General features: G+C 39.7%; 1 protein-coding gene across 4 annotated transcripts in view; it reads left to right on the top strand.

Moving 5' to 3' along the window:
- Positions 1-25,708, top strand: part of LOC107382586 (RALY RNA binding protein like) — a 169,907-nt gene that overhangs the window by 105,966 nt on the left and 38,233 nt on the right. The window contains exon 1 of one of the 4 annotated variants that reach the window (XM_054751404.2): positions 4,658-4,829. The exons of the other annotated variants lie outside the window; for them this stretch is intronic. Within the exon in view, the coding sequence (XP_054607379.2) occupies positions 4,793-4,829 (37 nt within the window). The 5' untranslated portion in view covers positions 4,658-4,792. Of the gene's footprint in view, positions 1-4,657; positions 4,830-25,708 lie in introns of those variants that run through there. 4 annotated transcript variants of the gene reach the window in all.

Here is a 25,708-nt window from a genome sequence, read left to right as displayed (position 1 = left end):
CAAACATGTAGTTATCGTTATCGAGGCTAACTCCTCAATTTACAGTGATTTTGATTTTAGGCCATATCACCCAGCCCTAATCCATCGTACAGTTCAGTTATGCGTAATTACTTCAATCGTTTCTGCATAACATGTTATTTCAAGTTATTTTAATTTGACATTTACTGACATTCAACACAAATGATGTTTTTGTGTTTTTATTTGCATTTGGATCGGTACAGTTCATAAACTACAGTACGCATTGTTCAAACCTAGAGTCATTTATTCGACCTTGAATTCGACTTTGAATATAAATTCATTAAAATTCTATTTTTGATTCATGAAAAGTTTCTTTAAATTGTAAAAAAGTACAAGAGAGTAATTTTTTTCTGTGGATTATTTTTTTAGCTTATGCTGTCTTAACTTAGAATAGACTGTTCATGATTAAATTTACATTTATTAAAGTCAATATCTGATCAGGTAAACCTTCATCCTACTTATGAAAATAAATTTGTAGGTCATTTTAGTGTTTCATTCACATTTGCACAACATTAGAACCAGTGTTGTTTAGAAATGAGTAGAATTTTACAAACATGGATCAAATGATTCTATTCAGAAACTTTGTGAGCTATGAAACTTGAATGTGAAAATGTAATATGTCATTAATTTTAAATTGGACTGTTATAATGTGGTGTCTGTCAGTCGATATATTAATACATTGGCCAGATGATATATAGGGCTGCTAGATCAGTGGGCTCATATATAGGTCCGTTGATATATCGGGCCAATATTTATCATTTTTTATATATTGGCTTCGACCAATTTACCTCTTTAGCATTTAAAAACAAGCACATCCATGGGCAGCCTGGTGCTGCTGCCATATTTAAATGTATGTTGACACTGCTGAAAAACACCTGCTTAATAAATACTCTGTCTGTCAACTGACAATTATTTTTATTCACCTGTTTTCTATTTAATACTTGGTAAGTATGATGATCGGTTTGATTCAATTTGGTTTAATGTTTCTTTTTAAAACTGAGCAGTGCACAAAATGAAGATTTGACATCTGGTTAAATTCTGAGTTGAAAAACTAATTCAGATCTAGAAAGTTTTGAATCCGTTGTTGTTATTAGGGACATATTAGCATGCAAATATGATGGCAAACATCTCGATGTATACCATATTTTCCGGAGTATAAGTCGCACCAGCCATAATGAAGAAGAAAAAAACATTTATAAGTCGCACTGGACTATAAGTCGCATTTTGGGGGGAAATTTTATTATTTTTCTTACAAAATCTGAGACCAAGCATTTCCCATTGCAAGACAAGTACCGATTACAATGACAGAATAAACAACGCGGCGCAACGGCGCGCCACAGTCTCCAGCAGAGGATGGCAGTGTTTGAAACCCTCCCAGCGGGACAGGGGAGCTCATTCCTGGTCCGGGGTTGGTCCGCAGCAGCGTGCCACAGGCTGCAGCAGGTGACGGCGGGGCAGAGGAGCTGAAACCTGGGCTGGATCCAGTGCGCAACGGCGCGCAACAGGCTCCAGCGGGTGATGGCTGCACGTTTTTTATTCCCAGCGGGACAGGGGAGCTCATTCCTGGTCCGGGGCTGGTCCGTGCGGTATAGCCTACATAATTTGGTATATAAGTTGCTGCGGAGTATAAGTTGCAGGACCGGCCAGACTATGAAAAAAAGTGTGACTTGTAGTCCAGAAAAAAACGGTAGGCTATGAAAATCCGCCTTAAAAAATTGGCTGCACTATCCATCATCGGCTGACCATGACCTGTATAAATCAGCATCGGTATCAGCAATAGAAAACCGCATATCAGTCGATTTTTTTAACCAGTTAGAAAAATAAAAAAAATTTAAAAAGCCCTACGTGTTTGAATTTTCCTCAAAGGATATATATATATATATTTTTTTTAATTGAATAAAAATGTATTTCTTTTTTATAGAATAATCTATGGTAGTGTTGCAACCTAAGCAGGTCAAAGAGGGTCCAGGTGGAAAAAGCAGATTTGCTTTCTATCCTAATCAGAAGCTAACTTCAGCACGTTGTTCTGTCAGTGTTGTATTGAACTATCGTGGACAGCAGATGTCCTCACCACACTTATAAACACAGACATATTCCAACCTGTCTGAATTCAACATGACTTTCCAATGTATTATAAATTAAAACAAGAATAATCACTTTAACCAAAGCTTGACATTTACCACTAATGACCTTTAGTCCAGTGCATGAATGTGTAATCATGGTAAATGGTAAATGGCCTGTATTTGATATAGCGCCTTCTAGAGTTCTTGAAACCCCCCAAGGCGCTTTACAACACAATCAGTCATTCACCCATTCACACACACATTCACACACTGGTGGGGATGAACTACGATAATAGCCACAGCTGCCCTGGGGCGCAGTGACAGAGGCGAGGCTGCCGAGCACTGGCGCCACCGGTCCCTCCGACCACCACCAGCAGGCAACGTGGGTTAAGTGCCTTGCTCAAGGACACAACGACAGCAACAGACTGAGCGGGGCTCGAACCTGCAACCTTCCGATTACGGGGCGAGCACTTAACTCCTGTGCCACCGTCGCCCCAACGGTAAATAAATCTCCAGTGATTTATTGGATTTGGTCATGTTCACAGAATCCATGCTGTGGGAATTCCATCTTTCTGAGCTTTAAAGCTGAAAAATTAGCAGGACGATTTCTCTTTCAGGTGCATGTAGAGACAGAAACAGTTTTATAGGGGAGCTGTATTGATTGGATCCTTGCTACTTCCTTGGCTTTTTCAGTTGTTTGCTTCTGCTACACATTTATTTTTTAAAGAAGAAAAAATGATTGATATTCTATCCACACTGCACTAATGCAATATAGTGGAATAAATTACACAAAATTCATTCTGATTCACTATATTTGTCTCCTTAGCAACACAAATCCACCTTTGCAAGTAAGATGAGATATGCCTTTTCTGTGGTGCACCCAGAGGAGGGAATGAAATATTATTTTTGTCCCAGTGACATTGTTTGGGTAGGATAATAATCAGACTGGTCTTACAACAATTGATGGTGTGAAATGATAAATAATAACACATTACTGCAGCAGCAGGACATCAACACCAACAGAAACAGGAGTTCTGGGAGCGGCATACTTCCAGACCTTGAGCAATACATGAATGTTTTATTAAATCACCTCTAGCAGAATATTCGTTTAATCTGTGAAAAAAATAAATTAAAAAAATATTATATATATATATATATATATATATAATAGTGACCATCTTATTTTTTTATTCATGTCTTAATCAGGAAAAATTACCAATGTGTATATACAAAGTGGGTGGGTCTTAATCTGTATGCGAGAACCTGCCACTAGAGGGCAGTTGTTTTGTTTTTGAGTTGATTTTTGTTTGTTTGTGGTACATCCATTAGGTAAGTCCTTACATGATCTTGAAGTCCTTGAAACCATTTAAGTTATAATTAGAAATTATCACGTTTTGAAATTGGTTATAACAGGAAAACATTTACTTCTATGAGAAAAGGAACTGAAATACTAACAACACACGACCAAAAACAAAGTTACTACCAGAAAACACGTAAATGCAGCTTGCTTGATCATAAACAGGATGACAAATGCATTCTAACAACAAAATAATCATGTCAAGTGATTGAAGATGGTAGCAGGACACAGCATGCAGTGCCGCTGTCCATGGTACTGAAAGTAAACATCTCGATTACCTGTGTAATAGGATGATTTGAAAACAAATGTGTTGTATTATTCAAAAGAAAGATCAGTAAACGTTTGAGAAAACCCAATATTAGCTAAAAGTTAACTATTTGGGGGCTTTTTTAGGGAGATCTTTTCTGGAACGCCGAGTTCTGGAACACTTCCCTCACAAGTTAATTACTAGCCATGGATTAAATATCTTGTTCTCACAAATTAATACATTGTGGCCACAGATTAGTAATTCATGACCACAATTTATTTGTTTTTTCTTAATGTCGCTAGACTAGGCATTGTGGATTTCTATGTAATTGTAGCAAATTAAAGTTTTAAAAAGTGAAGATTGCATGGACTGCTGCAGCTGTTATTGGCTCAAGTCCTTAATGGATATAAACATTCATTTTCCAATAAGAAGGCTCTTTGGAAAGTGTCTTCTTTATAACAGAAGCTGCATGGTGGCGCAGTGGTTAGCACTGTTGCCTCGCAGCACGAAGGTTGCAGGTTCGAAACTCGGCTCGGCTACGGCCTTTCTGCGTGGAGTTGCGTGTTCCCCCCATGCATGCGTGGGTTTCCTCCGGGTACTCCGGTTTCCCCCACAGATCACAACATGCCCTATAAGTTATGAATTGTAAGTCGCTTTGGATAAAAGCGTCTGCTAAATGAATAAACATAAACATAACATTTACAATAAAGCACCCATCAAATGGGTGAAATATCCCCAACATGAGTGGGGAAACAGTGACTTGGACACTTATTCCAACACAACACCATGCTCAAAACAACCGCTGCCCAAGGATCAAAATAAAACTACAGTTTTTGCTTTTATTTAGACGTGGCATTTCCCGGCTTCTGTACAGCATCTTTTTTTTCTGGTTACTTACCCAAATATAAACAATGTGAATGGTACCGTCCGTATGGTGGAGACAGCACCCCCCGGTCTCCACCGTCTATAAGAATGGTACGGTCCTAACTCCACAAGCGCCTCTGAGAAGCTAATTTACTGTATTTCCAGCTCTGAACGTGTCGAAGCTCCGAATCTCTCCGTGTCGCCCGGTGTCCGTGAACGAGCGCCAAGCTGGACCGGTACATTATGACCATGTACAAGGGGAAGCGTCGCAACCATCGCTGTAAGTTTGCTCTGCTTCTTCAGCGGCTCGGTGACACACTGAGGACATTTTCTGTCTCCGGCTTGGAAGACAGTTTCGACATACCAATCCGCGGAGGTGTTCAAGTTGTGGAAAAAGCAGGGCTTGTTTTAATTGCATAACCTTTTTAGGGCAAAAACTAACAGGAAATCATCTTGAATAAAGTATATTTCTTAATTAAATTATTGTATTAGTGATTTATTGACACTTTCTCTTATGAATGTAATGAAAAGCAACAGCTTCTATTTTTTTCTAATGGGAACCTAAAAAATGCACGAGAGCTTTTATTTTGTAGGCAATAGTTAATTATAAAAGCTACTTAAAATACCGAATAACAGGGTTTGGTGTCAAAATGATCTTATAGTGTACTTTTTTTTAAATGAAGCATGCCCAAAAATCTAATAAAAAAGATAAAATCATCATGAAGCAGCTTTTTGTAAATAAATCAGTTGACATAATCATTTCATTTGACAATAATAAACAGATTAAAACTGTTTTAGTAACACAAAAAAAGACTTTCTTCTTAGTACAATGTGTTAAATCATTATTTTGCAGTCATTTCATGCAGCTTAAACCTGATAATTGTTTAAAGTTGCTGCTCTGTGGCGTGTTTGCTTCTGCTGAAATCTTTCCCCAACAAAGGGAATCGAATCACATCCTGCAGAGCATCTGCAGAAATAGATGCTGCTGCACATCTTTCAGGATTTGCAGCTCCATGTGTACAGATTTGTACAAAACATTGAACACTAGAGTCAAGAGGCAGAGCATAGCAGGCAAAGAAACCCAGATGTTTCCAAACAGAGGAGCAAAGTAGATATTAAAAAGGCAGTGGGTCCGTGTGTGGGCTCCAATTAATGCTGGGCTTGTTTAAAGGATTGTTCTTTGCTTCTTCTAGCAGCTGTTTCAGGGCACAGGGACTTCAGATGAGCTGCCGTGGACTGAAACAGGGAATAGTTCTGTTCTGTGTGCTGCTGTGGTTGCCCAGTTTCATTTTTGTTAATGAATGTCAGAAAAATGGTTCCAAATTAGAGACGTAACCATAGAAAGGGCTATTGTAAATATTTCAGTTAATGATATAATCACTATACTTTTAAAATGTATAAAAAGTATCTTACAAAGTAAAGTGTAATAATAATAATAATTAATAATAATACCGTAATGGTTATTATTATAACAGTATTATCTTCCCTGATTTGTTGGTAATTCTTAATAAGTTTTTCAGCACCTGCTGAATTAATAAATCACCTGATTATAGTCTGCAGGATGCAAACATGATGCATGCAGCATCATGTCTGTTGTGTCTTATAAGCAGACAATAGGCCAATAATTACTGCAGTGACATTTGCCTAGGGTTTCTATTGTGTGCATGCATGGGGGGTAGGGGTGTTTTGTCTCTGTTTGGTGCAATTGATGCTTGTTGGAACGAGTAAAGACGGTAGTTGGACATGCTGAAACAAATAGTCTTAGCTAATCTATCCAGTATATGAACACTCCTAATTCTGAATGTGAAGAATATTTTATAGAAAGATTATTTTATGGACCACAGAAGGGAAAATGTGCATTGTAGCATGCAGCCAACTTCTTTTGTTCCATATCTTTCTCTTCACATGGACTTTTATTTTGCACTTTGTGCATATGGAGAGACTTTATTCTGAAAGAACCTTCTTTATACACTTAAATAAAATTTAAAATACATTCTTGCCATAGGGTGATCATAGAATACAGTAATAATCAGTATGGATGTAAGAGCATCAAGATATTTCATGTTGTGGTACAGAAGTGATATTTAAAAGCAGCGTATACATTTTTGTGGATAATTTACTCGCAAACATTTACTGTTTCTTTTGTCTGGTGCAATTCTAACTCTGATTTCTAGATGGCAGCACTTTTTACTGCCTTCATTCTGATGGAACAAGATCTTGCAATAACACTGGAAGCATCTGGCCTGAGTTTTCTTATTAAATTCAGTCTTAAGAAGGGGTTTATAATCCCTTATATCATATTGTCTCCCCTGTTTTATGAGAAGTACCGTATTGCCAGAATATACACCCCTATTGTCCGTGCAGCAGTGTCCATTACATCCTGTAACTGTTTCATCTCTACTCAAAAGGTATCAGAGTTGGTGTCGGCGTGACTCCAACATTAGGAGATGAAGCTCATGCAACGCGGTCCTCATTGTGTCCATTTGCAGAAACGTCAAAAACGGCAATTTCATGAGCTCAGAGTGTTGAAGGGCGAGCAATGTCAAGCTGGGTGAGATGATCAAACATCCCAGAGCACTGCCGTAGCTGATGAATAGAAATGTGCTGTTAGTGGGGGTTTTCTAAGAGACCAATTCTCTTCACATACTTTGGATTCAGCTGATCTTTATTTATTCAGTAGCATCAGTTGTTTTGATTTGAGTTTATTGATTGCAAATTATCATTATTTGATTGTTTTGGGTTAAAATTGTGACATTTATATCAAAAGGCTTAAAATGTAATCCTCGGAACTTGATGCCCATTGTGCTCTTTAATATTACTGTTAGATCTGTGGGACATCAGACACAACTGAGGGTTTGCCATGGTTTGAAGAACTGCTGAATGCAATCAAGAACTCATAATTTCCCAACCGCAATATTTCATTAGGGTATACAGTATTAGTCTATAGTAGGGCTGGGACGATGAACAATAAATCAATTAATCGTACGACTGATTAAAATTAACTCAAAAAATGTTCCAGCCTCAATAAATCGAGGTTAAAAAAATGTACAACTCTATTATTATTGTTGTTTATTATCATAATTGAAGTGCAGTTTTGGTTGTTGAAACTGGATAGGCCATTGTATTTATTGTTTTGGAAAGACAGGGTCTATTTTATTTTTGGTGCTAAATTTTGAACAGAGTGACAGTCCTTCATTATTTTATTAGCATTTATTTATTTTTATTTGTTTATTTAGAAGTTCTGATTCGTGACATACCAATGTTAAATAAAGGTTGAATTGTTGCATTGGGTGCACTTGCATTATTAGGATATATTAACATTCCATAAGTGGTTGTTTTGGTCTCGATAATATTGACAATAATATTGCTTAACATCAATAATTTATTGGACACTATGTCATCCAGCAAAATTTGTTATCGCCCCAAGCCTAGTCTATAGTAGAAGTGACTGTAATTTGTATGGTAATTGACAAATTAAGCTCATTTACTTTAAAAATTTGAGATTTTCTTTTGGACGACCATGACAGGACCTCATGTAGTGTTTACATTTAAAAAATAATGAAACTGGAGGAAAAAATTCAGTGACGAGCCTACAAATGCCCATCTGGTATATAATAGTATCGGAATGTCATACAATTAAGATAAAAGAAAGAAAAAAATCACTGGCCTGAAACAGGATCCTTCAGTTGAGTTTGGATGAGCAACCTCGTAAATAAATATCTTAACAACAACCTTTATAGGCAATTATTTACAGCAGAAGTTGTCTTTATGGAATGCCTAGGTTCACATTTTAAGGAGGCTGCAGGCACTGATTTGTGTCGGCAGGTGGCAGAGTTGTGCTGTTGAGTTGTGATTAAAACGTAAAATAGTACAAATGTGACAAAATCAACCTCTACCATGATAAAAACATTCATGCTTTTTTAGAATAAGAATCAAAATGATATTTTAACACCATTCATAGATTAGTTTAAGACACAAACCAATAAAACTTACTTTTTCACTTGATCCACCCACATGAAGAAATATTCCCTTTGAAAAGGTCCAAGCAGAAATTCAGGGAGCATAAAAATCTTTTATTTATTCATTTATTTATTTATTTATTTATTCATTTATTTTTTCTGGAGTGTTGTTATTTGGACAGTAATAGGGATGTCTCGATACAACTTTTTCACTTCCGATACAGATATTGCAGCCTTCAGCATTGACCGATACCGATATCAATCCGTTACAATGTCAGCACAAATCATGCATACTTTTACCTATTTCATAGTATGGAATGTATGAAAGGCTTGATCAAGTGATTTAACTCAGTCGGAGAACAAGAGCCAATAACAGTAAGTATGAAAAAATGACAACTGTTTTTAACCACTGGTTGCAAAAATGTGAACCTTAACGGACTGATTATGTCGGAGATTTTTCATGCGGTATAATCTAATATAGTGTTTTTGGGACGATATCGAATTACTTTCTATGTCGATAATGGAACGGGACATCCCTAGAAATGATTTTGTCGGCTCTCTGCAGAGTGTTTTTATGTGCTTGTGTTTATTAAAATTCACTGAGCCTGTAGAAATTAAAGATCAGAGTTTAACTGTTTCTTAAGCAGCCAAATCCAAGAAAATAACACCAAATAACCACTGACCAAGCTCCCGTTTAAAGATTACATTAGAACCTTCAATCAGCCAAAAAGAGCACACGTCACCCCTCTGTTCATTGAGCTCCACTGGCTACCACAGCATACCCTATAGGTTATAAATTGTAAGTCGCTTTGGATAAAAGCGTCTCCTAAATGAACAAACATAAACCGCTAGCAGCACGCATCAAATTCAAATTGCTAACACTAGCATACGAAGTCCGAGATGGTATGGCTCCCATCTACCTGAATCCTCTTGCAAAGGCTTATGTCCAGGCCCGGCCGCTCCGGTCATTACAGGATCGTCGGCTAGCAGTGCCTACACCATGCTCAGGACAATCCAGACTCTTCTCATGCATCGTTCCACAAATGTAGAAAGACCTACCAAGCACTACCAGAACAGTGGCTTTCTTTTCAATTTTCAAGAAACTCCTGAAGACCCTGCTCTTCAGAGAGCATCTTCTTAACTAGCACCCCTCCCTGCACCCGTCCCCCCTCTCTACTGTCCACTCCTTGTTCCCTACTCTCCATGACTGATGTCAATGTTGTTGTTGTTATTGTTGTTGTTAGCCTCAAGGGCAATATGCCGATTATCACTTGTAAGTCGCTTTGGACAAAAGCGCCTGCTAAATACATAAACATAAACATAAACCTGTGCATAGGAAAGCAGATGTTACCTAGTGGCTCAAGACTTTAAAAAGATGACTAACCAAGCCATCAGCTCTTCCAGCCTGGTTGTTTGTGTACTGTCTGGACTTCCGTCAGACTAATGCACCATGCCCAGAAAACCCTCCCATGTTCAGGAGAATGAATACAAATCAAGTTCAGCACAATCTGTGTTGGAACAGTTCTAATGAAGCTGTTCTACTTCTCTCCATGGAACCTGAAGATTGTCCTGTCTCTAATTCATTCCCAACGCTTGCACTGGATGCGTTTCACCATTTTAGTATATTTAGGACAGTTGCATCGACTCTCCTGTCCTTGCTGGAAATGTGATATTTTTTTATCCATCAGAGGAGACCCTGATGCGTTTCCCCTGTAAGTGATGAAATAATGTGACAGAGTTGTCACAAGATGATGCTTTCCAAAGAGTCTTCATCTCGCCTCCCAGAAGCATCATCAAGGATGTTGGCCTGATGTCAGGCGAAGGACGGATGAATCAAACATAAGGACGTGCATTCACTCAGATGTACAGAGAATAATACCAACACTCACAAGTGCATGACACCCTATTATCTACATCTCTCGGTGCAAAAAGCTTCAGGGCGAGATGATGCAAAATAACAGCTTTTGCAAACACGATAAAGCTGAATTATTACACCAACATGACCTTGTAAAAAACAAGAGATGGAGTCTGTAGCCTCCATGAACCAGTATAACTAAAGCTGAAATTAACATCCATCAAATGTTGGCAACGCAACATTTATTCCCTCCTTTGGCAGTTTTTCACAGACAGCTGTGTTAACAAAAACAGCATGGGATTTATATGTATACTGTATATAAATGTCAAATCTCAGTGTTTTCTAGGTATAATGAAAAAAGAAAAAGATGTTCAAGAGGGAATTAAAATACTGTTGCTAGAAAAACATGAGGATTTATGCTCTTGGTTTCACACCTAATTTTAGTGGTGGGAAAATTCAGCAGCCATAATGAGATTAACTGGGACTGCCGGGGCTGTTTCTCAGAGGAAAGACTTGTTTCGACTAACCGCTGGGTGTTTGCTTTCATGCCTCGCTCCCCATCACTAAGCTCCCCCACTGTGTCCAGTAGCCTGGATCAATCGTCTACTTGTAGAAGTACATCATTGTTCAGTTACATGAGACGTGATCTCAAACAGATGCTGTGCTTTTATCCGTTCTGAAGTGGCCGAGGATTATCAGCTGATCCCCCTCGGACTTTGGCCCATGCAGCTTCAGAGAAAGACTCACTGAGGCAGGGGACAAAGCTGGTTCATGAAGGAACGATGTTCTCATTTCCAGGGCTTAAACTAAGATTTTCATGAGCACTGGTTTTATCATGAAGTGGATGAATGGAACTGGGCCATTTCTTTAGGTTCTGGTTAATGTTGGTGGAGTCCAGCATTGAGACTAGGGTCTTGTGGGGTGCAAATCTTGCCGGAGTGGGCTTTTGTAAAGCTCCTGAGAGTTGGGATAAGCTGCACCGCGGGTCCCAAGATTATATAGGTTGGATAGAATACAGCAGTTAATTTAGGTTAGTCTAGTTTTGGCTAAATTTTTTGTATTCTTTGCCACTTAATCATTCCTGCCACAAAGTTTTTCAGCTGTTTGTCATCTGTTATCAGCCCAGCTGTTCTCACATAAGGCCTTTTCTAATGACACTACTCAGCCAGAAAAAGCTCGGTACAGTGTGAGTTAACACGGCTCACTTCTGTGTAGCATTTCGTGTCAGCTCCACAACAGTTGGTGCGCTCTTCATTGCATGCTGGGGATACCACTCACGACCTTTACTCGAGACAAAAATAGTGCGTGTTGATCAGTAAAACAGTGTGAGGTGATCTGTATGCCACGTAAAAAACACAACACAGCACAAAAAAGGCAGTGATCTACAGCTCAGGCAACAGGCAGAAAGCTCTAGCACAGTGGTTCCCAACCTTTTTCCCAAGGGACCCCATTTTTTACCAGTAAAATATTTGACGACCCCCTCCCATTCTCTCTTCCTGTACAAACATTAAGAAATGATAAAATTGTTCAAGCACATTTTAATATGCTTTGATTCAATAGATAACAGTAATAGTAGGCTCCAGTACAGAACAAAGTCATTAACAAATCCAAACAGAGCATAATGTGCTTGACAGTTTGTGTTACTTTTCTGAACACATTGTTTCTTGTAAACACTGATAAATCAATCATTCCTTTCAATAAACGTTTGACAGATAAAAAATACACTGAGCAAAATGTACTTAAATGTGTATATTACTGTTTATACTAGATTATTTACTGTAAACGCTGTGATTAATCAACTAGTCCTATCTTTAATGAACTTTTGACACTTGAAAATAAAACAGTGAGCTGAGCAAAATGTTCTTAAAAGTGTGTTACTTTCTCTGTACTAATTATTTCCTGTCTTAATATCAGTAAACTTTTCACTCATGAAAAAAATGTGAGCAAAATGTAGGCTATAAACAAGTAATAAATGAAGTTTTAACCCCTTAAAGTGGAGAGGCCCTGGCGACCCACTGAGAGGCTTTGGCGCCCCCTTGTGGGGGATGGGACCCCCAGGTTAGGAACCACTGCTCTAGAGCAACCAGTGTCTCCACCCACTAGCCAATCAATGATTGACAGTCGCTGATATTGTGTTTTTGGATCAGGTCAGCATGCTAGGAACCCAACAATGCAGGTACTGAAAATGTGAGATAAGGTTGATGGAGCATACCAAACTGTGCTATTGGAAAAGGTGGTCCAACCAAAACTACACCTGTCCAAGTCATGCGAGTGGTGCCATTGGAATACTCCTATTAGTAATGCGTTTACACCCTGGTTTCTAACAATCATAGTGGACATTACATCCTCCCTCTTTTGTCCATTTTCTTCAAGACTCTCGATTTACTGGTTAATCTACGTCCCAGCCCTCACCTATGGTCATGAGATTTGGGTGATGACAGAAAGAACAAGATTGTGGATACATGTGGTCGAAATGAGTTTCCTCCGCAGGGTGGCTGAGCTCAGTCATAGCGATAGGGCGAGGAGCTCGGTCATTTGGGAGGGACTTTGGAGAGGACCTTTATGACGCCATACAGTTTTGAAACCATTAGTTTCAAAAACAGTGATATTTGTCTCATCACTCCATAGTTCTTCATCTCTTTCAGCATGGGCCCTAGAAAATCCTAGGTGTGCTTTTTATGTGCATGGGCTGTAGGAGAGGCTTTCATCGTGAGCGATACCCATGGATGCCATTCCTCTGCAGTCACGGGAAACGATCACTCCAGTTTGGCTTTCTACTGCTTTAGCTAACTGTGGTGAACTTGCATGGCAATTTTCCTCAACCCTTTTCGTCAGAAGATGCTCCTGTCGAGATATTAACTTCCATGGATGGCCTGGTAACGTTCTGGTTGTTCTTCCATCTTTCTTGAGTTTTTGGATCACTTTTGTGACAGTATTTTAACAGATACGTAAAGCTTTGCTGATTCTCTTGTAGCCCTCACCTTTTCTGTGTAAAGAAATCATTTCCTTCCTCAGATTTTGTGACATTTCCCTTCCATGTGGAGCTGTTGCTGACAGTATGAAAAGGGAAGGGCTTTTCTTTGTTAAGTAATGCCCTGTCTGTTGGACACCTCTTAAACAAATCATTAGTCTCACCTGTGATTGAACGCCTGTTACTTTGAATTCTGTAGTCTTGTGGCTTTTCTCCTAAGACTATAATTGGGGTGTACTTATTTTTGCAACATGGGCTTGAATGGATTTGTTAGGGAAATCACTTTTATGTGTGTGAAAACGAACAGATCTCATTTGCAATCAATGGCCCACATTTGTGGGAGTATTTTATAGTATGGTATCCCATAGAAAATGTGGATTCTGAAAGGAAACTAAAGGGTTTCTGACTAATGCTGTGGGGATTTGCTTTGTCTTTTAACCTGAATGTTTGGTTTTAATCAGTCTGCACCCTTACAAATTGTGTAAGAAAACCAAGAAGAGAAAAAAAGCCACCTCAGACCTAGATCTTTCCGTCATTGTTGTAACTACAAATTTACTTTATATTCAGTCTATATAAAAGGCAGTACATTAAATTAATAACATCTAATTTAATCAGATGTCCAAACCCATTTTGATTTCAATCAGAAAATGCAGTGAACTGCATCGATTTATGTGTTCACCTAAAAACCTCCATTTGATGTTTGATTTTCAAAGGTTTCAGGTACAGCGCCTTTTGATTTGTAGATTGTCCTTTGTCTCACTTTTCTCTTTTCCGTGTTATTAGAGAACACCGGGCTTTCTCATTTCTAAAATCAAACAAGCAGCACTTAAAAAGACTCTAATTCAGTTTCAGGAGATTGTTAATGTTTGCTTGTCTAAATCAGGGTTTTGGCTACAGAATCTTGTGCCTTTGAGTGATTGCTGCACAGGCATAGGCAATGAAGAATAATGTGCAAGAGCTAAGTGAATGAAATGTGGGGTCTGAGTTGGAGAGGAGCAAGAATATCTTTGTTTACAAGAAAATACGTTTGGGCATCAATGCGATATCACATATGATTCCAAGTCCTTCAGAGATTTTGCTCGACATCTGCACCTGCATTATGGCCTTTATCTGTCCTTGGAAATCCTTTAGTGGAGCGAAGATGAAAGGCATATCTGGAGTTTTATGAGACCCACACCAGCCACTGCTGCTCTTGCAGGTCCTGAAGGTATGGCACTGGTTATTAAATGTGGCAATTTCTTTATCTCAGGCCTCCTGCCTTCCTCACAGACCAGTCCTGCTCCACAATTCAGCAAGGGAATCACGTCAAAGTCATCAAAGCGGAATCTTGGACAAAGATAAATTCCCCAGCTGTCTCTACTGCACGTCCATCACCGGCTCAGATCGACTCTTTCCTATTCTACTTCACCGTTGTTCTTGTCTACCCTGCCGAGGAACAATTTGCACAATTAGAGACTTTGTCCAATTTATTAACTAATTGGAGAGATAACGTCAGAGGCTTTCGTTTCATTAGGAGATGATTGGCAGCTCCTTCTATGTCCTGCTTCTTCTTCCTTTTCTTTTCTTTTCTTTCCTTGTTTATTTTTATTTTTTTACTGTTTATCTCATCAGACTGACAGTTGATGGTTGCTCAGAAGAGAAAAAATAAAAAAAGCATAATAGAAATGGACAAATGTGACATGGAGCTGCCTGCTATGGTCTGTGGGGAATTTGTTTCTTCCTCCGTTTTTGGGATGAGAAAAGAGCACATTTCTTATTTCTTGAAGGCACTTGCTGACACATCTCAGATGTTTATTGCAGTCAATCACGTGTGCCTCATGTCTGCAATGTGATGTGCAGCACAGAGGACACCAAAGCTTTTTAAGTGATCAGGAGGAGAAATGACTTTTTGTACCCTGATGTGTAATGTCAGAGAACGCCAACATTCCAAATCTGATTTTTAGGACATAGAAGAATGAAAATGTGTCATTGTTCCTTTGGGTTTAAAGAAAAATGAAGGAGTGAGACCATGGATCAATGGCTTCTTAATGATTTCACCTGGAACTTTGGCCATTGTTGCCTTAGGGAACAAATCAATACAACAAATTTAAAAAGCGGCCTTTTTTAATTTCAGCTTGTACACTGGGCATTATTTCCCTTACAGAGAAGTTGTTCTCTTCAATTTAAAAATTCTCTGAGTTTATGTTCTTTCTCTAAATTTCACAATAGCTGTACAGTATATTTAATTTTGAAATGAAATATATAGCTATTGTGTTCTTGCTAAAGCCCGGAACACACGGAAGTGCGGCGATGCGCCGCGAAGGGCCGTGGAACGACGAGTGCTTCTAATCGGCGCCCTTGTTAAGCTATGCTCTCGGTCAGCTGCAAAGCGCCACCACACAAACACTAGATTATTTACTGAACTATTTCGAAAAGAGCTGGACTACAAAACAGCAGCAGGATCAGCGCAGTTTCTGATTTAAACAAGCTGGGCAAACTGGTCTCACACACACACACACACACACACACACACACACACACACACACACACACGTGCCAGGAAACATTAAGGTTGACTGGGTTATGGGACAGGGTTCCTGTACTAGTTTTCACTCATCCTTGTGAGTGAGGTAGGTTTTTCTGAATGAAAATCAGCATTTCAGCATTATTACTACAAATACGGTTCCGCTTCTCATAAATGACTTGGGTAACTGCACTGAAGAGCCGTTCGCTGTCAACACTGGTGCAGGGTGCAGTTAAGTACTTATGTGCTACACAGGAAACAGCAGGGAAGCGGGTCTGGTTGGAACTCCAGTACTTGAAGGTGCACTCCTTCTTGAAAATGGTGGCTTCTCTCAGGTATGCATGCACCTAAAGAGAGACAAATGTACAAAACAGAAACAGAACTGTGTTAGCTATTCTCAAAGCACTCACAGTCCAATGTTTATTAGTTTCATATAAATTTTCACGTGAATTACCATACAGTCATTTTGTTACTACAATGTATTACTAACTCACCTGGGATGCCGTCTCCCCTGTAGCTGCTTGTTCATTAGGTTCATTCTCCTCAAGGATTTCTTGGTGCATGTCCTGCAGTTTTGGGCTTCCAGTTCGGGCTTTCTTTTTTGGGGGGTTCTGGTCCTCCTGGACTGGATCGTCTGCACTGGCACTTGCAACCTCACCTTGCTGATCTTCAAAGCCATTGGTCTTTTTCATTTGTTCCACAACTTTCAGAAGCATGTTGCGTGTTTCCTCCTTCTTGTCCATGTCAAAATAACGGTCTTTGTAACGAGCATCAACCATGGTCGCAATGGCGTAAAGGGGTTCTTTTTGCACATAACTGAAACGATCATTGATGGATTCCAGTAGAGTGCATTTGGCTGTTTTCACCCCTTTGTCATGTTCTTCATCACTTTTGGTAAGCAGCCAAGTCAGGGGCACCACACTGGGGATTACATTTGCAGCAGTGGCCATGGAGGAGCTGATGTCCCTGGTTAGCTGTTCAAAGGGTTCCAGTAGGCTGGTCATTTTCTCTAGAATTCCCCACTGAATTGCGGTTAATGTGACAGGGAGTTCACAATCAGCAGCATATGCACGTAAAGCCCTCTTCTGCTCCACCAGACTCTGCATCATATAAAAGGAGGAATTCCACCTGGTGGCAACATCCTGTTGCAGTTTTTTAACAGGCAAGTTTAGTTCATTTTGTATGTCTTCCAAACGACTGTGAGCTTGAGATGAGTGCTTCAAGTGTCCAACCACTTTCCTTCCCACAGCCAGAGCATCTGTGATGCTGAGTTGAGACAGGGCACCTCCGTTCACTACCAGCTGCAAAGTGTGTGCCATGCATGGCAGACTTTTCACACCAAACTCCATCGTAGCTTTAGCCGTGTTGCGTGCATTATCCCTCACATCAACATGCACTTTTGCCTTGGGGATTTTCCACTCGTCAAAAATCTTTTCAAAAGAAGCTGAGATCATTGCAGCTGTATGAGAACCACGGCACTCTTGGGAATTTAGTACAGCCTTTTTCAACACAAAGTCCTTATCCTTGACATTGTGCAGTCAAGCTTAGCATGCTAATCTGGCTAACACTTGAAGACCAGATATCTTTTGTGAAGCTGATGGACACAGCACCTGAAATTAGCTTCTCAATTTGACTGTGCACTGAATTGTACAACTCAGGCAAGCAGACATCCGTAAAATACTTACGACTGGGTATGGCAAAGCGTGGCTCAAGATACTCAACAAGTTTAGTAAATCCGGTGTCTTGCACAATTGAAAACGGCTGGTTTTCCAGTGCTATACACTCCATGATTTTCTGATTAATGGCTTTCGCTCTGGGGTGGTCCTTGTACTTTTGTTTTTTTATCGATCAGCTCATTAACGGTCAACTGGATGTTTTTTGGGGTTTTTTTTTGGGGGGGGGTCTGGCATGTTGTTTCTTTTTATCGTTTTACTGCAGAAACGTTGCTTGTAGCTCTGGATGATTCTTCTTGAGGTGGGCGATTAAATTCGACTTATTAAAAGAATCGTCTTGATTCCTCCTCACATAACCTCCGCTTTACAGTAATCACAAATGGCAATTTTATTGTCCAGAGACACATTGAAATAATTCCAAATCAAAGACATGCTGGCGAATCCTCTTCTCACATGCTACATGCTACACGTTATGCTGCAAGTAAAGACGCGGTTTGATGATGTAATCAAGTGTGCGCCGAGAGATGGTGAGTTCAGGTTTGGCTGGGAAATGCTGGAGCCACAGCATTTTAATACACTTTGTGCCAGATAAATTATAATATCATCAAAATTATACATCAGATTTTACATATTTTGACATTTTTAGTGAGAGGAGAAATAGCCGAAGGGTTTGATATATAATATGCATGGTTTGCATGCATGGTATGTAAAGTTGTGTTTGTGTCATTCAAAAACCAATACCAATATTTTCCGATATTACATTTCTATCCAAATATCGGCCAATAATATCGGTAAATCGATAATATCGGACATCCCTAAAAAGAACATGCAGTTCTACTAGAACAGCTCATGAATAGCATTTTATTGAGGAGTCATGAGTCTTTATGGAGAAAGCTCAACTGCTGCCTGTTTATTTTCAGTCTCAGGCCCACACACGCTCATAAATTGTCATTTTCTCAATTATAGCTTCAGTGCTTTACCGCGGCAGGTGTCCAAACTGGTCATTTGCAGCCACGGAAACCGACAAATTCAGACGTGTGTTGGTTGCTGGGTTTTCTCTAACGGCTGAAAGGAAACAAGGTAATCTGATAAGCAAATGACTGCATGCAGCGAGTGTGATTCATATCAAGGTTAGCCTTTTTTACTTGGTCTATTTATTTTTAATCGGGCAGCCTCGTTTAGATGCCAATCCTCCCCTTCATATAATAAAACCTGAAACAAGAACAAAAAAGTCTCGACATGAACAGGAAAGACGACACAATTAAAGTATGAGTCACTTGGAATAGGTCAAAAGCAGCTGCCATCATTTCTGTCATGGAGATGGGATTTTTAATAAATATGTAGGCTGAGCTAAAGCACAGTGGTGCTGAGGGGTTAAGAGTACACCCTGTAATCATTGGGTTTCCGGTTCAAACCCAGGCTCTGTCTGTGTCAGTTCTGTAGTAGCTTCGGCTAGCTTATCAGTGCATGTATGAATGGGTGAATGAATGATTGTAGTGTAATTCTATACAAGAGCTGGCCATAAAAAATGTAATGTTGGTTTATCTTGTTAAGAGCTTAAGATGTACCGATACCAGCCATGAGTATTTGGCCAATAGCACGGGTGTACTCCTCCAACAGGACCTGATTCGGGTGTTTCCATCTAGTTTGCTCACGAATGCTCAAAGCTGTAATAATGCACCATAAATTGAATACAAGCCACACATAAAGAAGAAGAAAAAAACTGCCAATGTACCACTTTGGGCTGAACACACCACTTATTTATAGCATTGATTTAAAGCTGCAATAGCAAATCTGCAAATTAAGTTGGCTTTTAAACACAAGCAAGGTCACGGATCACTCACCACTCCACTCGGGGAACTTCCCGCGATCTGCGTTCACCAGAAACCCGCATCGCCAGAGGAAACAACAGTGCGCTAAACACCAGTCGCCGTTCTTTAGGTCAAACATCTTTTGTCCGATGTTTGAGAACAAATGATGTTTTTCTATGCAGGACTCTGGTAGTTTGTCCCAGAGTTGAAGTAGCAGCCGGCTGTTTCTCCATTTCTGATATTATTGAGTAGAGAACCTCTCACACCAGTGGTGTTCTGTTGCTAAATATGTGAGCGGGTAATGAGAGGAGGACCCTAGTGCATGCGAAAGTGCGGCGGCATGGCTCGGCCAACAACTGGGGGGTTTTGGTCTGAGCCATGTTATTGGCAGAGGTTTTTAGAGAACTTTTTTTTTTTTTTATCTCTCCACAAGAAGGCAACAGAAGTAGCCGAAACTCAGTAGGAAGGTAAAAACAAGCTCTTCTTCTCTGTGTGTAGAGAACCAATAAAAAATTCAATCAGAATTTCAACACAGACTTAAATAAGATGTTATTATCAATGATTAGAGGCCGACCAATATACCAGTCTGATATATTAAATTTTTTCTATTTCGGCCATGGGCCCAAGTTATTTTTATAAACCAATTAAAAAAATAAATAAATCAGGTACCTGTGTAGCCAACTGCCTCCACTACTTAACTGAAGAAAGCACCCCAAAGGACCCCAACACACGTTATTTTTTCATTGAAATTTATTTTTTTATGTTTTGAGTTTGTTTTTCATTTGAAGTTCAATAAATAATAAGATATTTATTGACTTATTTAATTTATGTTGCACACAGTGAGTGTTCGGTTGTTTTTCACAGTCAGTGTGCTGTGAAAACATAGATATCGACCTTGAAAATTGGCTTTAGATGTCGCAACAAAATTATTTTAAAATCTGCATCGGCCTTAAAAAACTATATCAGTCAGCCTCTATCAATGATGCTGAGAACATTTTCATTAGTGGAAAGATCTGTTTGCTCTCTTCTTGTGTGTCGGTGAGTAGCACCACCGATGCAACAAGTCATGTTTTCATCCTGAGGAAAGGCCAGGTGTAATACATACCAAGCAGCCAGCAACTCAAACATAAACACTAATGTCAGGAGAAGTTTGCATGTTTTCTAGCTGGAAATAGAGTTTTTATTTTGAGTCTAACTAAAGACAGCAGTATTAAGGTTGGCTGACTATTGGTCACAGAAGAGTTAGGTACTCGTCGCCTCGTTCCGTCTGTCACAGTGATTGTGTGCTGGGAGACACACTATTCATATGTAAACAATTTCTAAGTAAATTTTAATGAGTGTAATGACATTTAATAGTACTTGTTTTGATACTCGGTATCTGAGTACTTAAATGTAGCAACTTTGTGTCCTTGGTTTTTAAAAATGTGTTATTGGTGCATCACTGTCATTGTTATTTTAAAGAATAATTGTATTTTGAGTACTCTGAAAGTGAAAGTGCTCAATGCTGAAGGGTTTAGTTGAAATGTTGATGGTGCAACTCAATACTGATGTAAGCCAAGTATTTTCAGACATCTGCGAATCACTGTTTCTTGGCTCACTGACTCACTCTTCGTCTGCCTCTCCTCTTTCGTGACCTTCTGTTGACTCCTGCTACCCGTTGCCTGTGAGCTCTTCTCTGAAGCCTCGGGCTATTAGCTGGTGTTCCCCTCTTTCTGTCTGGCAGAGGAAGAGAGATTGGAGGCTTTCAGAAAGGAACACAAAGCAACGGAGACAGAAAGACTGCAGTTGGATTTATTGTGGCTTCTGCAGGACTCGCAGGTTTTGTGCCTCATTCATATTCTTCCCAGAAATCTGAGATTTGTATTTGCATTCCCGCGCCACTCACTTTTGTTTGTGGGTTCTGTCAATTTTCACAGGAATAAGTCCTCATTTTCCACTGATTCCCTGCTCTATATTGCCATATGCTTCCGTTTATAACCTTGGCTTATTTAAAAACTCGGCTTCCATTTCTATGCGGTTCCACTTTTTCTTTCCTGCTGAAAAAAGAGGATTCACAAAGCTTTCGTTAGCGGCACAGGTGTCACACGGAAAGGGCCCCGCAGGTGATGCTCGACTCTGAAATGTCTCATAATGAGCTTCTTCAGTCTGAAGAGGCAAATGAAAAAAAATCTAGCGTGTGATGGATGGTGATTGGGGTTAGATATTGTCTTTTGTGAGCGCGAGGGGGAAGATGATAGAGCAAGCAGGGAGGAGACATTGAAGGATAGGATGAAGCTGAGGTTAGAGCAGGAAACATGAGGAAGGAGACAAAGATGTAAGGGAACAAATGAGACCAATAAAGCACATGGGCAGCTTCCTTCAGGGAGTCACGGATCCTTGTTTTCCTGACAGAGGAACACAAGTCTGTCTGCAGTGATTACTTATGCTTCATGCCTGGGTCTTCCTACTGCAGTTTACCTCCTTGTTTCCCAACCAGTAACGATGCTGCCTTAAAAATGCATTCATACAGAGGTTATGCCTCTGCCTATATCTACAGAAAAACAGACACCTTCTCTTCGTGAGATATGGAAAATGGAAACTCACTCAGTAATAACTTGAAATCCTGATATTGCAGCTAAATTCACATTGTATCATATAGATGCAAGTTTGAATGCTCATCTTTGTTTTCCACTGACTGCAAGAAACCTTTGTGATCTGTTCGCCGGCACAGACAGCTCCACCTCATCCGCTCCAGGCCCTGCTGCAAACAGAGCTAGAAAACAAGTCAGTGGTGCAAAGTGTCAGTGTAAAGAAAAAGAAATGATGTGAAGTAAAGAATAAGAACACAGTCTTGTCCTTTATTCAGTCATACCCACACAGATTAGTTTATTTCGGAGCTGCAGTAAAGCAAAGCGGTATTTTGTAATTAGTTTCACTCGTCCTTACTTCTGTTTATCCACTAGTTGGCTATACTTTGTTTTTTTTTTAGGTAACAAAACCAGGAGGGAAGTTAGATACCTGTTTCTCATGAGGCACTGGTGGATAGGGTTGGGCATCAGGCATCGTTTGGAACCAGGAATAACTTTCTGTTTTTCCTGGAATCGTTCAATGATTTTATTTAGATTCCTAGTTTCGATTCCCAGGCTGACAACCAGAAGAATAATCTGCAGCGTTTCTCAGTGGAAAAACAACATGATCTGCAAATGCTGATCAACGCCTTTTAGAGCTGATCGCACCAGTTGTCATCGTTCCTACTCTGCAGCCTGCAGAGACCCCGAGAGCAGCATCACATCCCCCTCCCTTCCCTCACACTGCACAGGCGCGCAACAGCAAACATGTAAACAAACACGTCAGCCGAACTTGTGTTTCTGTACAAGCTGGTATACTGCCAAGGCCTACGATGTAACCAGAAACCTCCAAAGTTTCTGCTTCATCAGATTATTTTTGATGAGGAGAACCTGAGGCTCTACTGTGATCTTCATCCTAGTGATGGAGCTCTTCGCTTTAGCTCTGAGTTTTATCCTGCCCACCTTTATAGACGAAGCCCATTTCAGACCCTTGTATTGGGAATCTCAAAATTCCTGTTATGGTATAACACTCTTGACCATTTGTGGGGGTTCCAGCTGCACAGTGTTATGTTTGAGCATCAACGTCTCTAAATATGTGTGCACAACAGTGACATTACAAGTCTTACTACAATGTTAGTTTTTCCCGGAATCGGTCAGTTTTTTTTTTTTCCTAGTATGACGACCGGAAGAGGAATCTGCTGCTGATCTCCGTGAAAAATAAACGTGATCTGCAAATTGTGACCAACGCCTTTCAGAGCTGATTACACCAGCTGTCTGTGTGCAGCACCGAGTTCCCCCTACCCAGATATAAACAAACGCGTCTGCCGAACTTTTACTGTGTAATTTAAACTTTAATTCCTGCAGCGTAGAGGAAACTTGGTAAAATACGTCAACACGGTGGATTTAATAGAAGCTTTAAAGCACAAACTCTGGACGGTGTGAGGTGAGTTTGTCTCACTGCAGAAATAAAAACACACACTGAGTGTCAGCAGTCAGACGCAGCCGCTCACCAACACTCGTATGTGTGTGTGTGTGTGCGTTAGCGTCAGAAGGCTGAACAATAACCTGTAGAATAATTAAAGTCATGCTAGAGCAGCTTTCTCTGTGGTGGACCACACCAGCTTCTAGAATAATAATACTTATAATAATAACAATAATAATAATAATAATAATAATAATAATAATAAATGACACACAAAGTTGTGAACATTTTAATTTCCTTTCTGAACTATTTCTGTTTAGTTTTATTGTTTAAAACCTGTTAGTTTGTTACTGACAGCAGCTACATTTAAGTTTCACTTTCTGTTCTGACTGAATGCTGCTGCAGCATGGAGGTGTAGTTCTCAGTCATCCTGGACATGATCATCCTGAGAGTTTTAGCTGAAAACAGATGGACGTTTTTGGATATGTTGGAGACATTCAGCCTCTCATCCCAGAGGCTCCTTCCAGACTTTGGTTGTGGTCAGAAACAAACACACTGGTGGTGCTGCAAGTCTTTTTCTTTTTTTCTCCAAAACATGTTTTTGTCTAAATGAAGGTGATGTTGTTGTTCATAGAGTTAAAATTCATGTTGAAGTTAAGATAATTTAATCAAGTAGGACCTGTGGTTAGCTGGCTCATTTAAAACATGTCATGTTTTGAAAGAATCGGAATCGGGAATCGATAGGAAGCGGAATCGAAACGAGGAATTTGAAATGGAATCGGAATCAAAATCCAACAATGCCCAACCCTACTGAAGGCCCAGAATTGAAAAGCCCTGATCTATGTGATCTTGTGCACAGCCTCCACTTGAGGCAGACTCACCCTCAGCCTGGAGCAAGAATCATGGCTTCACACTTAGTAATCTGCTGAAGGTGCATGGCATGAAGATGTCAACACAAGGTTCCCAAACAAGACTATCATTTCTAGGGATGTAAGAATACATCGATACAGCAATATATCGTGATATTTTGTTTCCTCCAATAATATATCCATATTCAACAGCTGTGTATTGCATTTTTGGAAGAATTTACATGCAAACATTTGTGTACTTTCTTTTCCTTTGGTGCAATTCAAGCGCCAATTGCTGGCAGGCAGCAGTGTGCAACAGGTTTTGTTTCCCTCACTGAAATGTAAATCTCTGTTATGGTTCAGACACCTCATGTTAAACATGTTATGTATCAGTTTGGACTGTTTATTGAATTTTCACAACAATTAATTAAGTCTAAAAAATCGCAAATATTGTCTGGCTGAATGTATCGCAATATAGATATATTGTATCGTCTCTCGTATAGTGATACGTATCGAATTGCCAGAATTTCACCAATACACATCACTAATCATCTCCAAATTTTGGCCTTGAGAGCTCATTAAAGATCACCAAAAACCAGATCAGCAATGAGGTGCTTAGCTAAACTCTAACATTAAGAAAATGTGGAAATTGTTACAGAAAACTCAAAAGTTGCACCAGATTCACCCTGCCAGCTTCAGAGAGGACTGACTATTAAAACCTCACAGTAAAAACAACAGCTGTTGGTTTTCAGGTGAGACCGAGCTGAAACGATAAAAAGGGGTTTAGTCTGAGATGTGGTTTTTTTTTTTTTTTTCATTTTTAATGCTTGAGAATTTGGATGCCAATTATTTTCAGTGTGGCTGCTGTGCTCTAATTAAAGGTTTACTTGGGATGTGAGTAAACCTTCAGATTAATGAGCAAAACTGTATATTATTGTGTAAGTCGGCATTTTGGTCAGTCCTAACAAACTCAAGTGTGCAAACAGCTAAATGCGCTCATCTGCCCATGCCGCTCAGCTCAGAGCGGTGTGTTTCAGCTTGTCTGAGCAGTAAGTGTATACACACACACACACACACACACACACACACACCAGGGTTTAATCCCATTTCTCATGAGAGCAACCACTGGCTGAAAGAGGCAGGGGTTTGCCAGCAGCTTATTTTCAACCCAGTGCTCTTCCACTCCAAAGGATTGGAGAGCTTCCTCTTGTTCGGCATCAGAAGGACAGATGCATAAATTATTGAAACAAATGTTTGTAACTGGAGGCAAAAAAAGTTCTCCTGAGTCAGAAAGTGACAAAGTGATCAATGTCTTAACTCTTAGCCAGGACTCTTACACCAACTCGACAGCAATGTTTCTCTTCTCAGGTGCGCCCCGTTTATTAGTAGTATATTGCTTTTGGTCTTAAACTTCAGTTCTGTTGGTTAGAAAAGGGGCTCTTGAGTGCCTTGCTGCTTTAAAACATATTGTGTGTTTTCAGGGTTATAAAATGATGAGATTTTCTGCAGCCTTAGGTCGAACTACAGGAAAAGCATCATCTCAATGCCTGCTTCAAGTGTCTCAGTTTGA

The sequence above is a fragment of the Nothobranchius furzeri genome, chromosome 7 (assembly GCF_043380555.1).
Source record: "Nothobranchius furzeri strain GRZ-AD chromosome 7, NfurGRZ-RIMD1, whole genome shotgun sequence".
NCBI lineage: Eukaryota > Metazoa > Chordata > Actinopteri > Cyprinodontiformes > Nothobranchiidae > Nothobranchius > Nothobranchius furzeri.
This window is presented reverse-complemented; position numbering and strand designations above follow the sequence as displayed.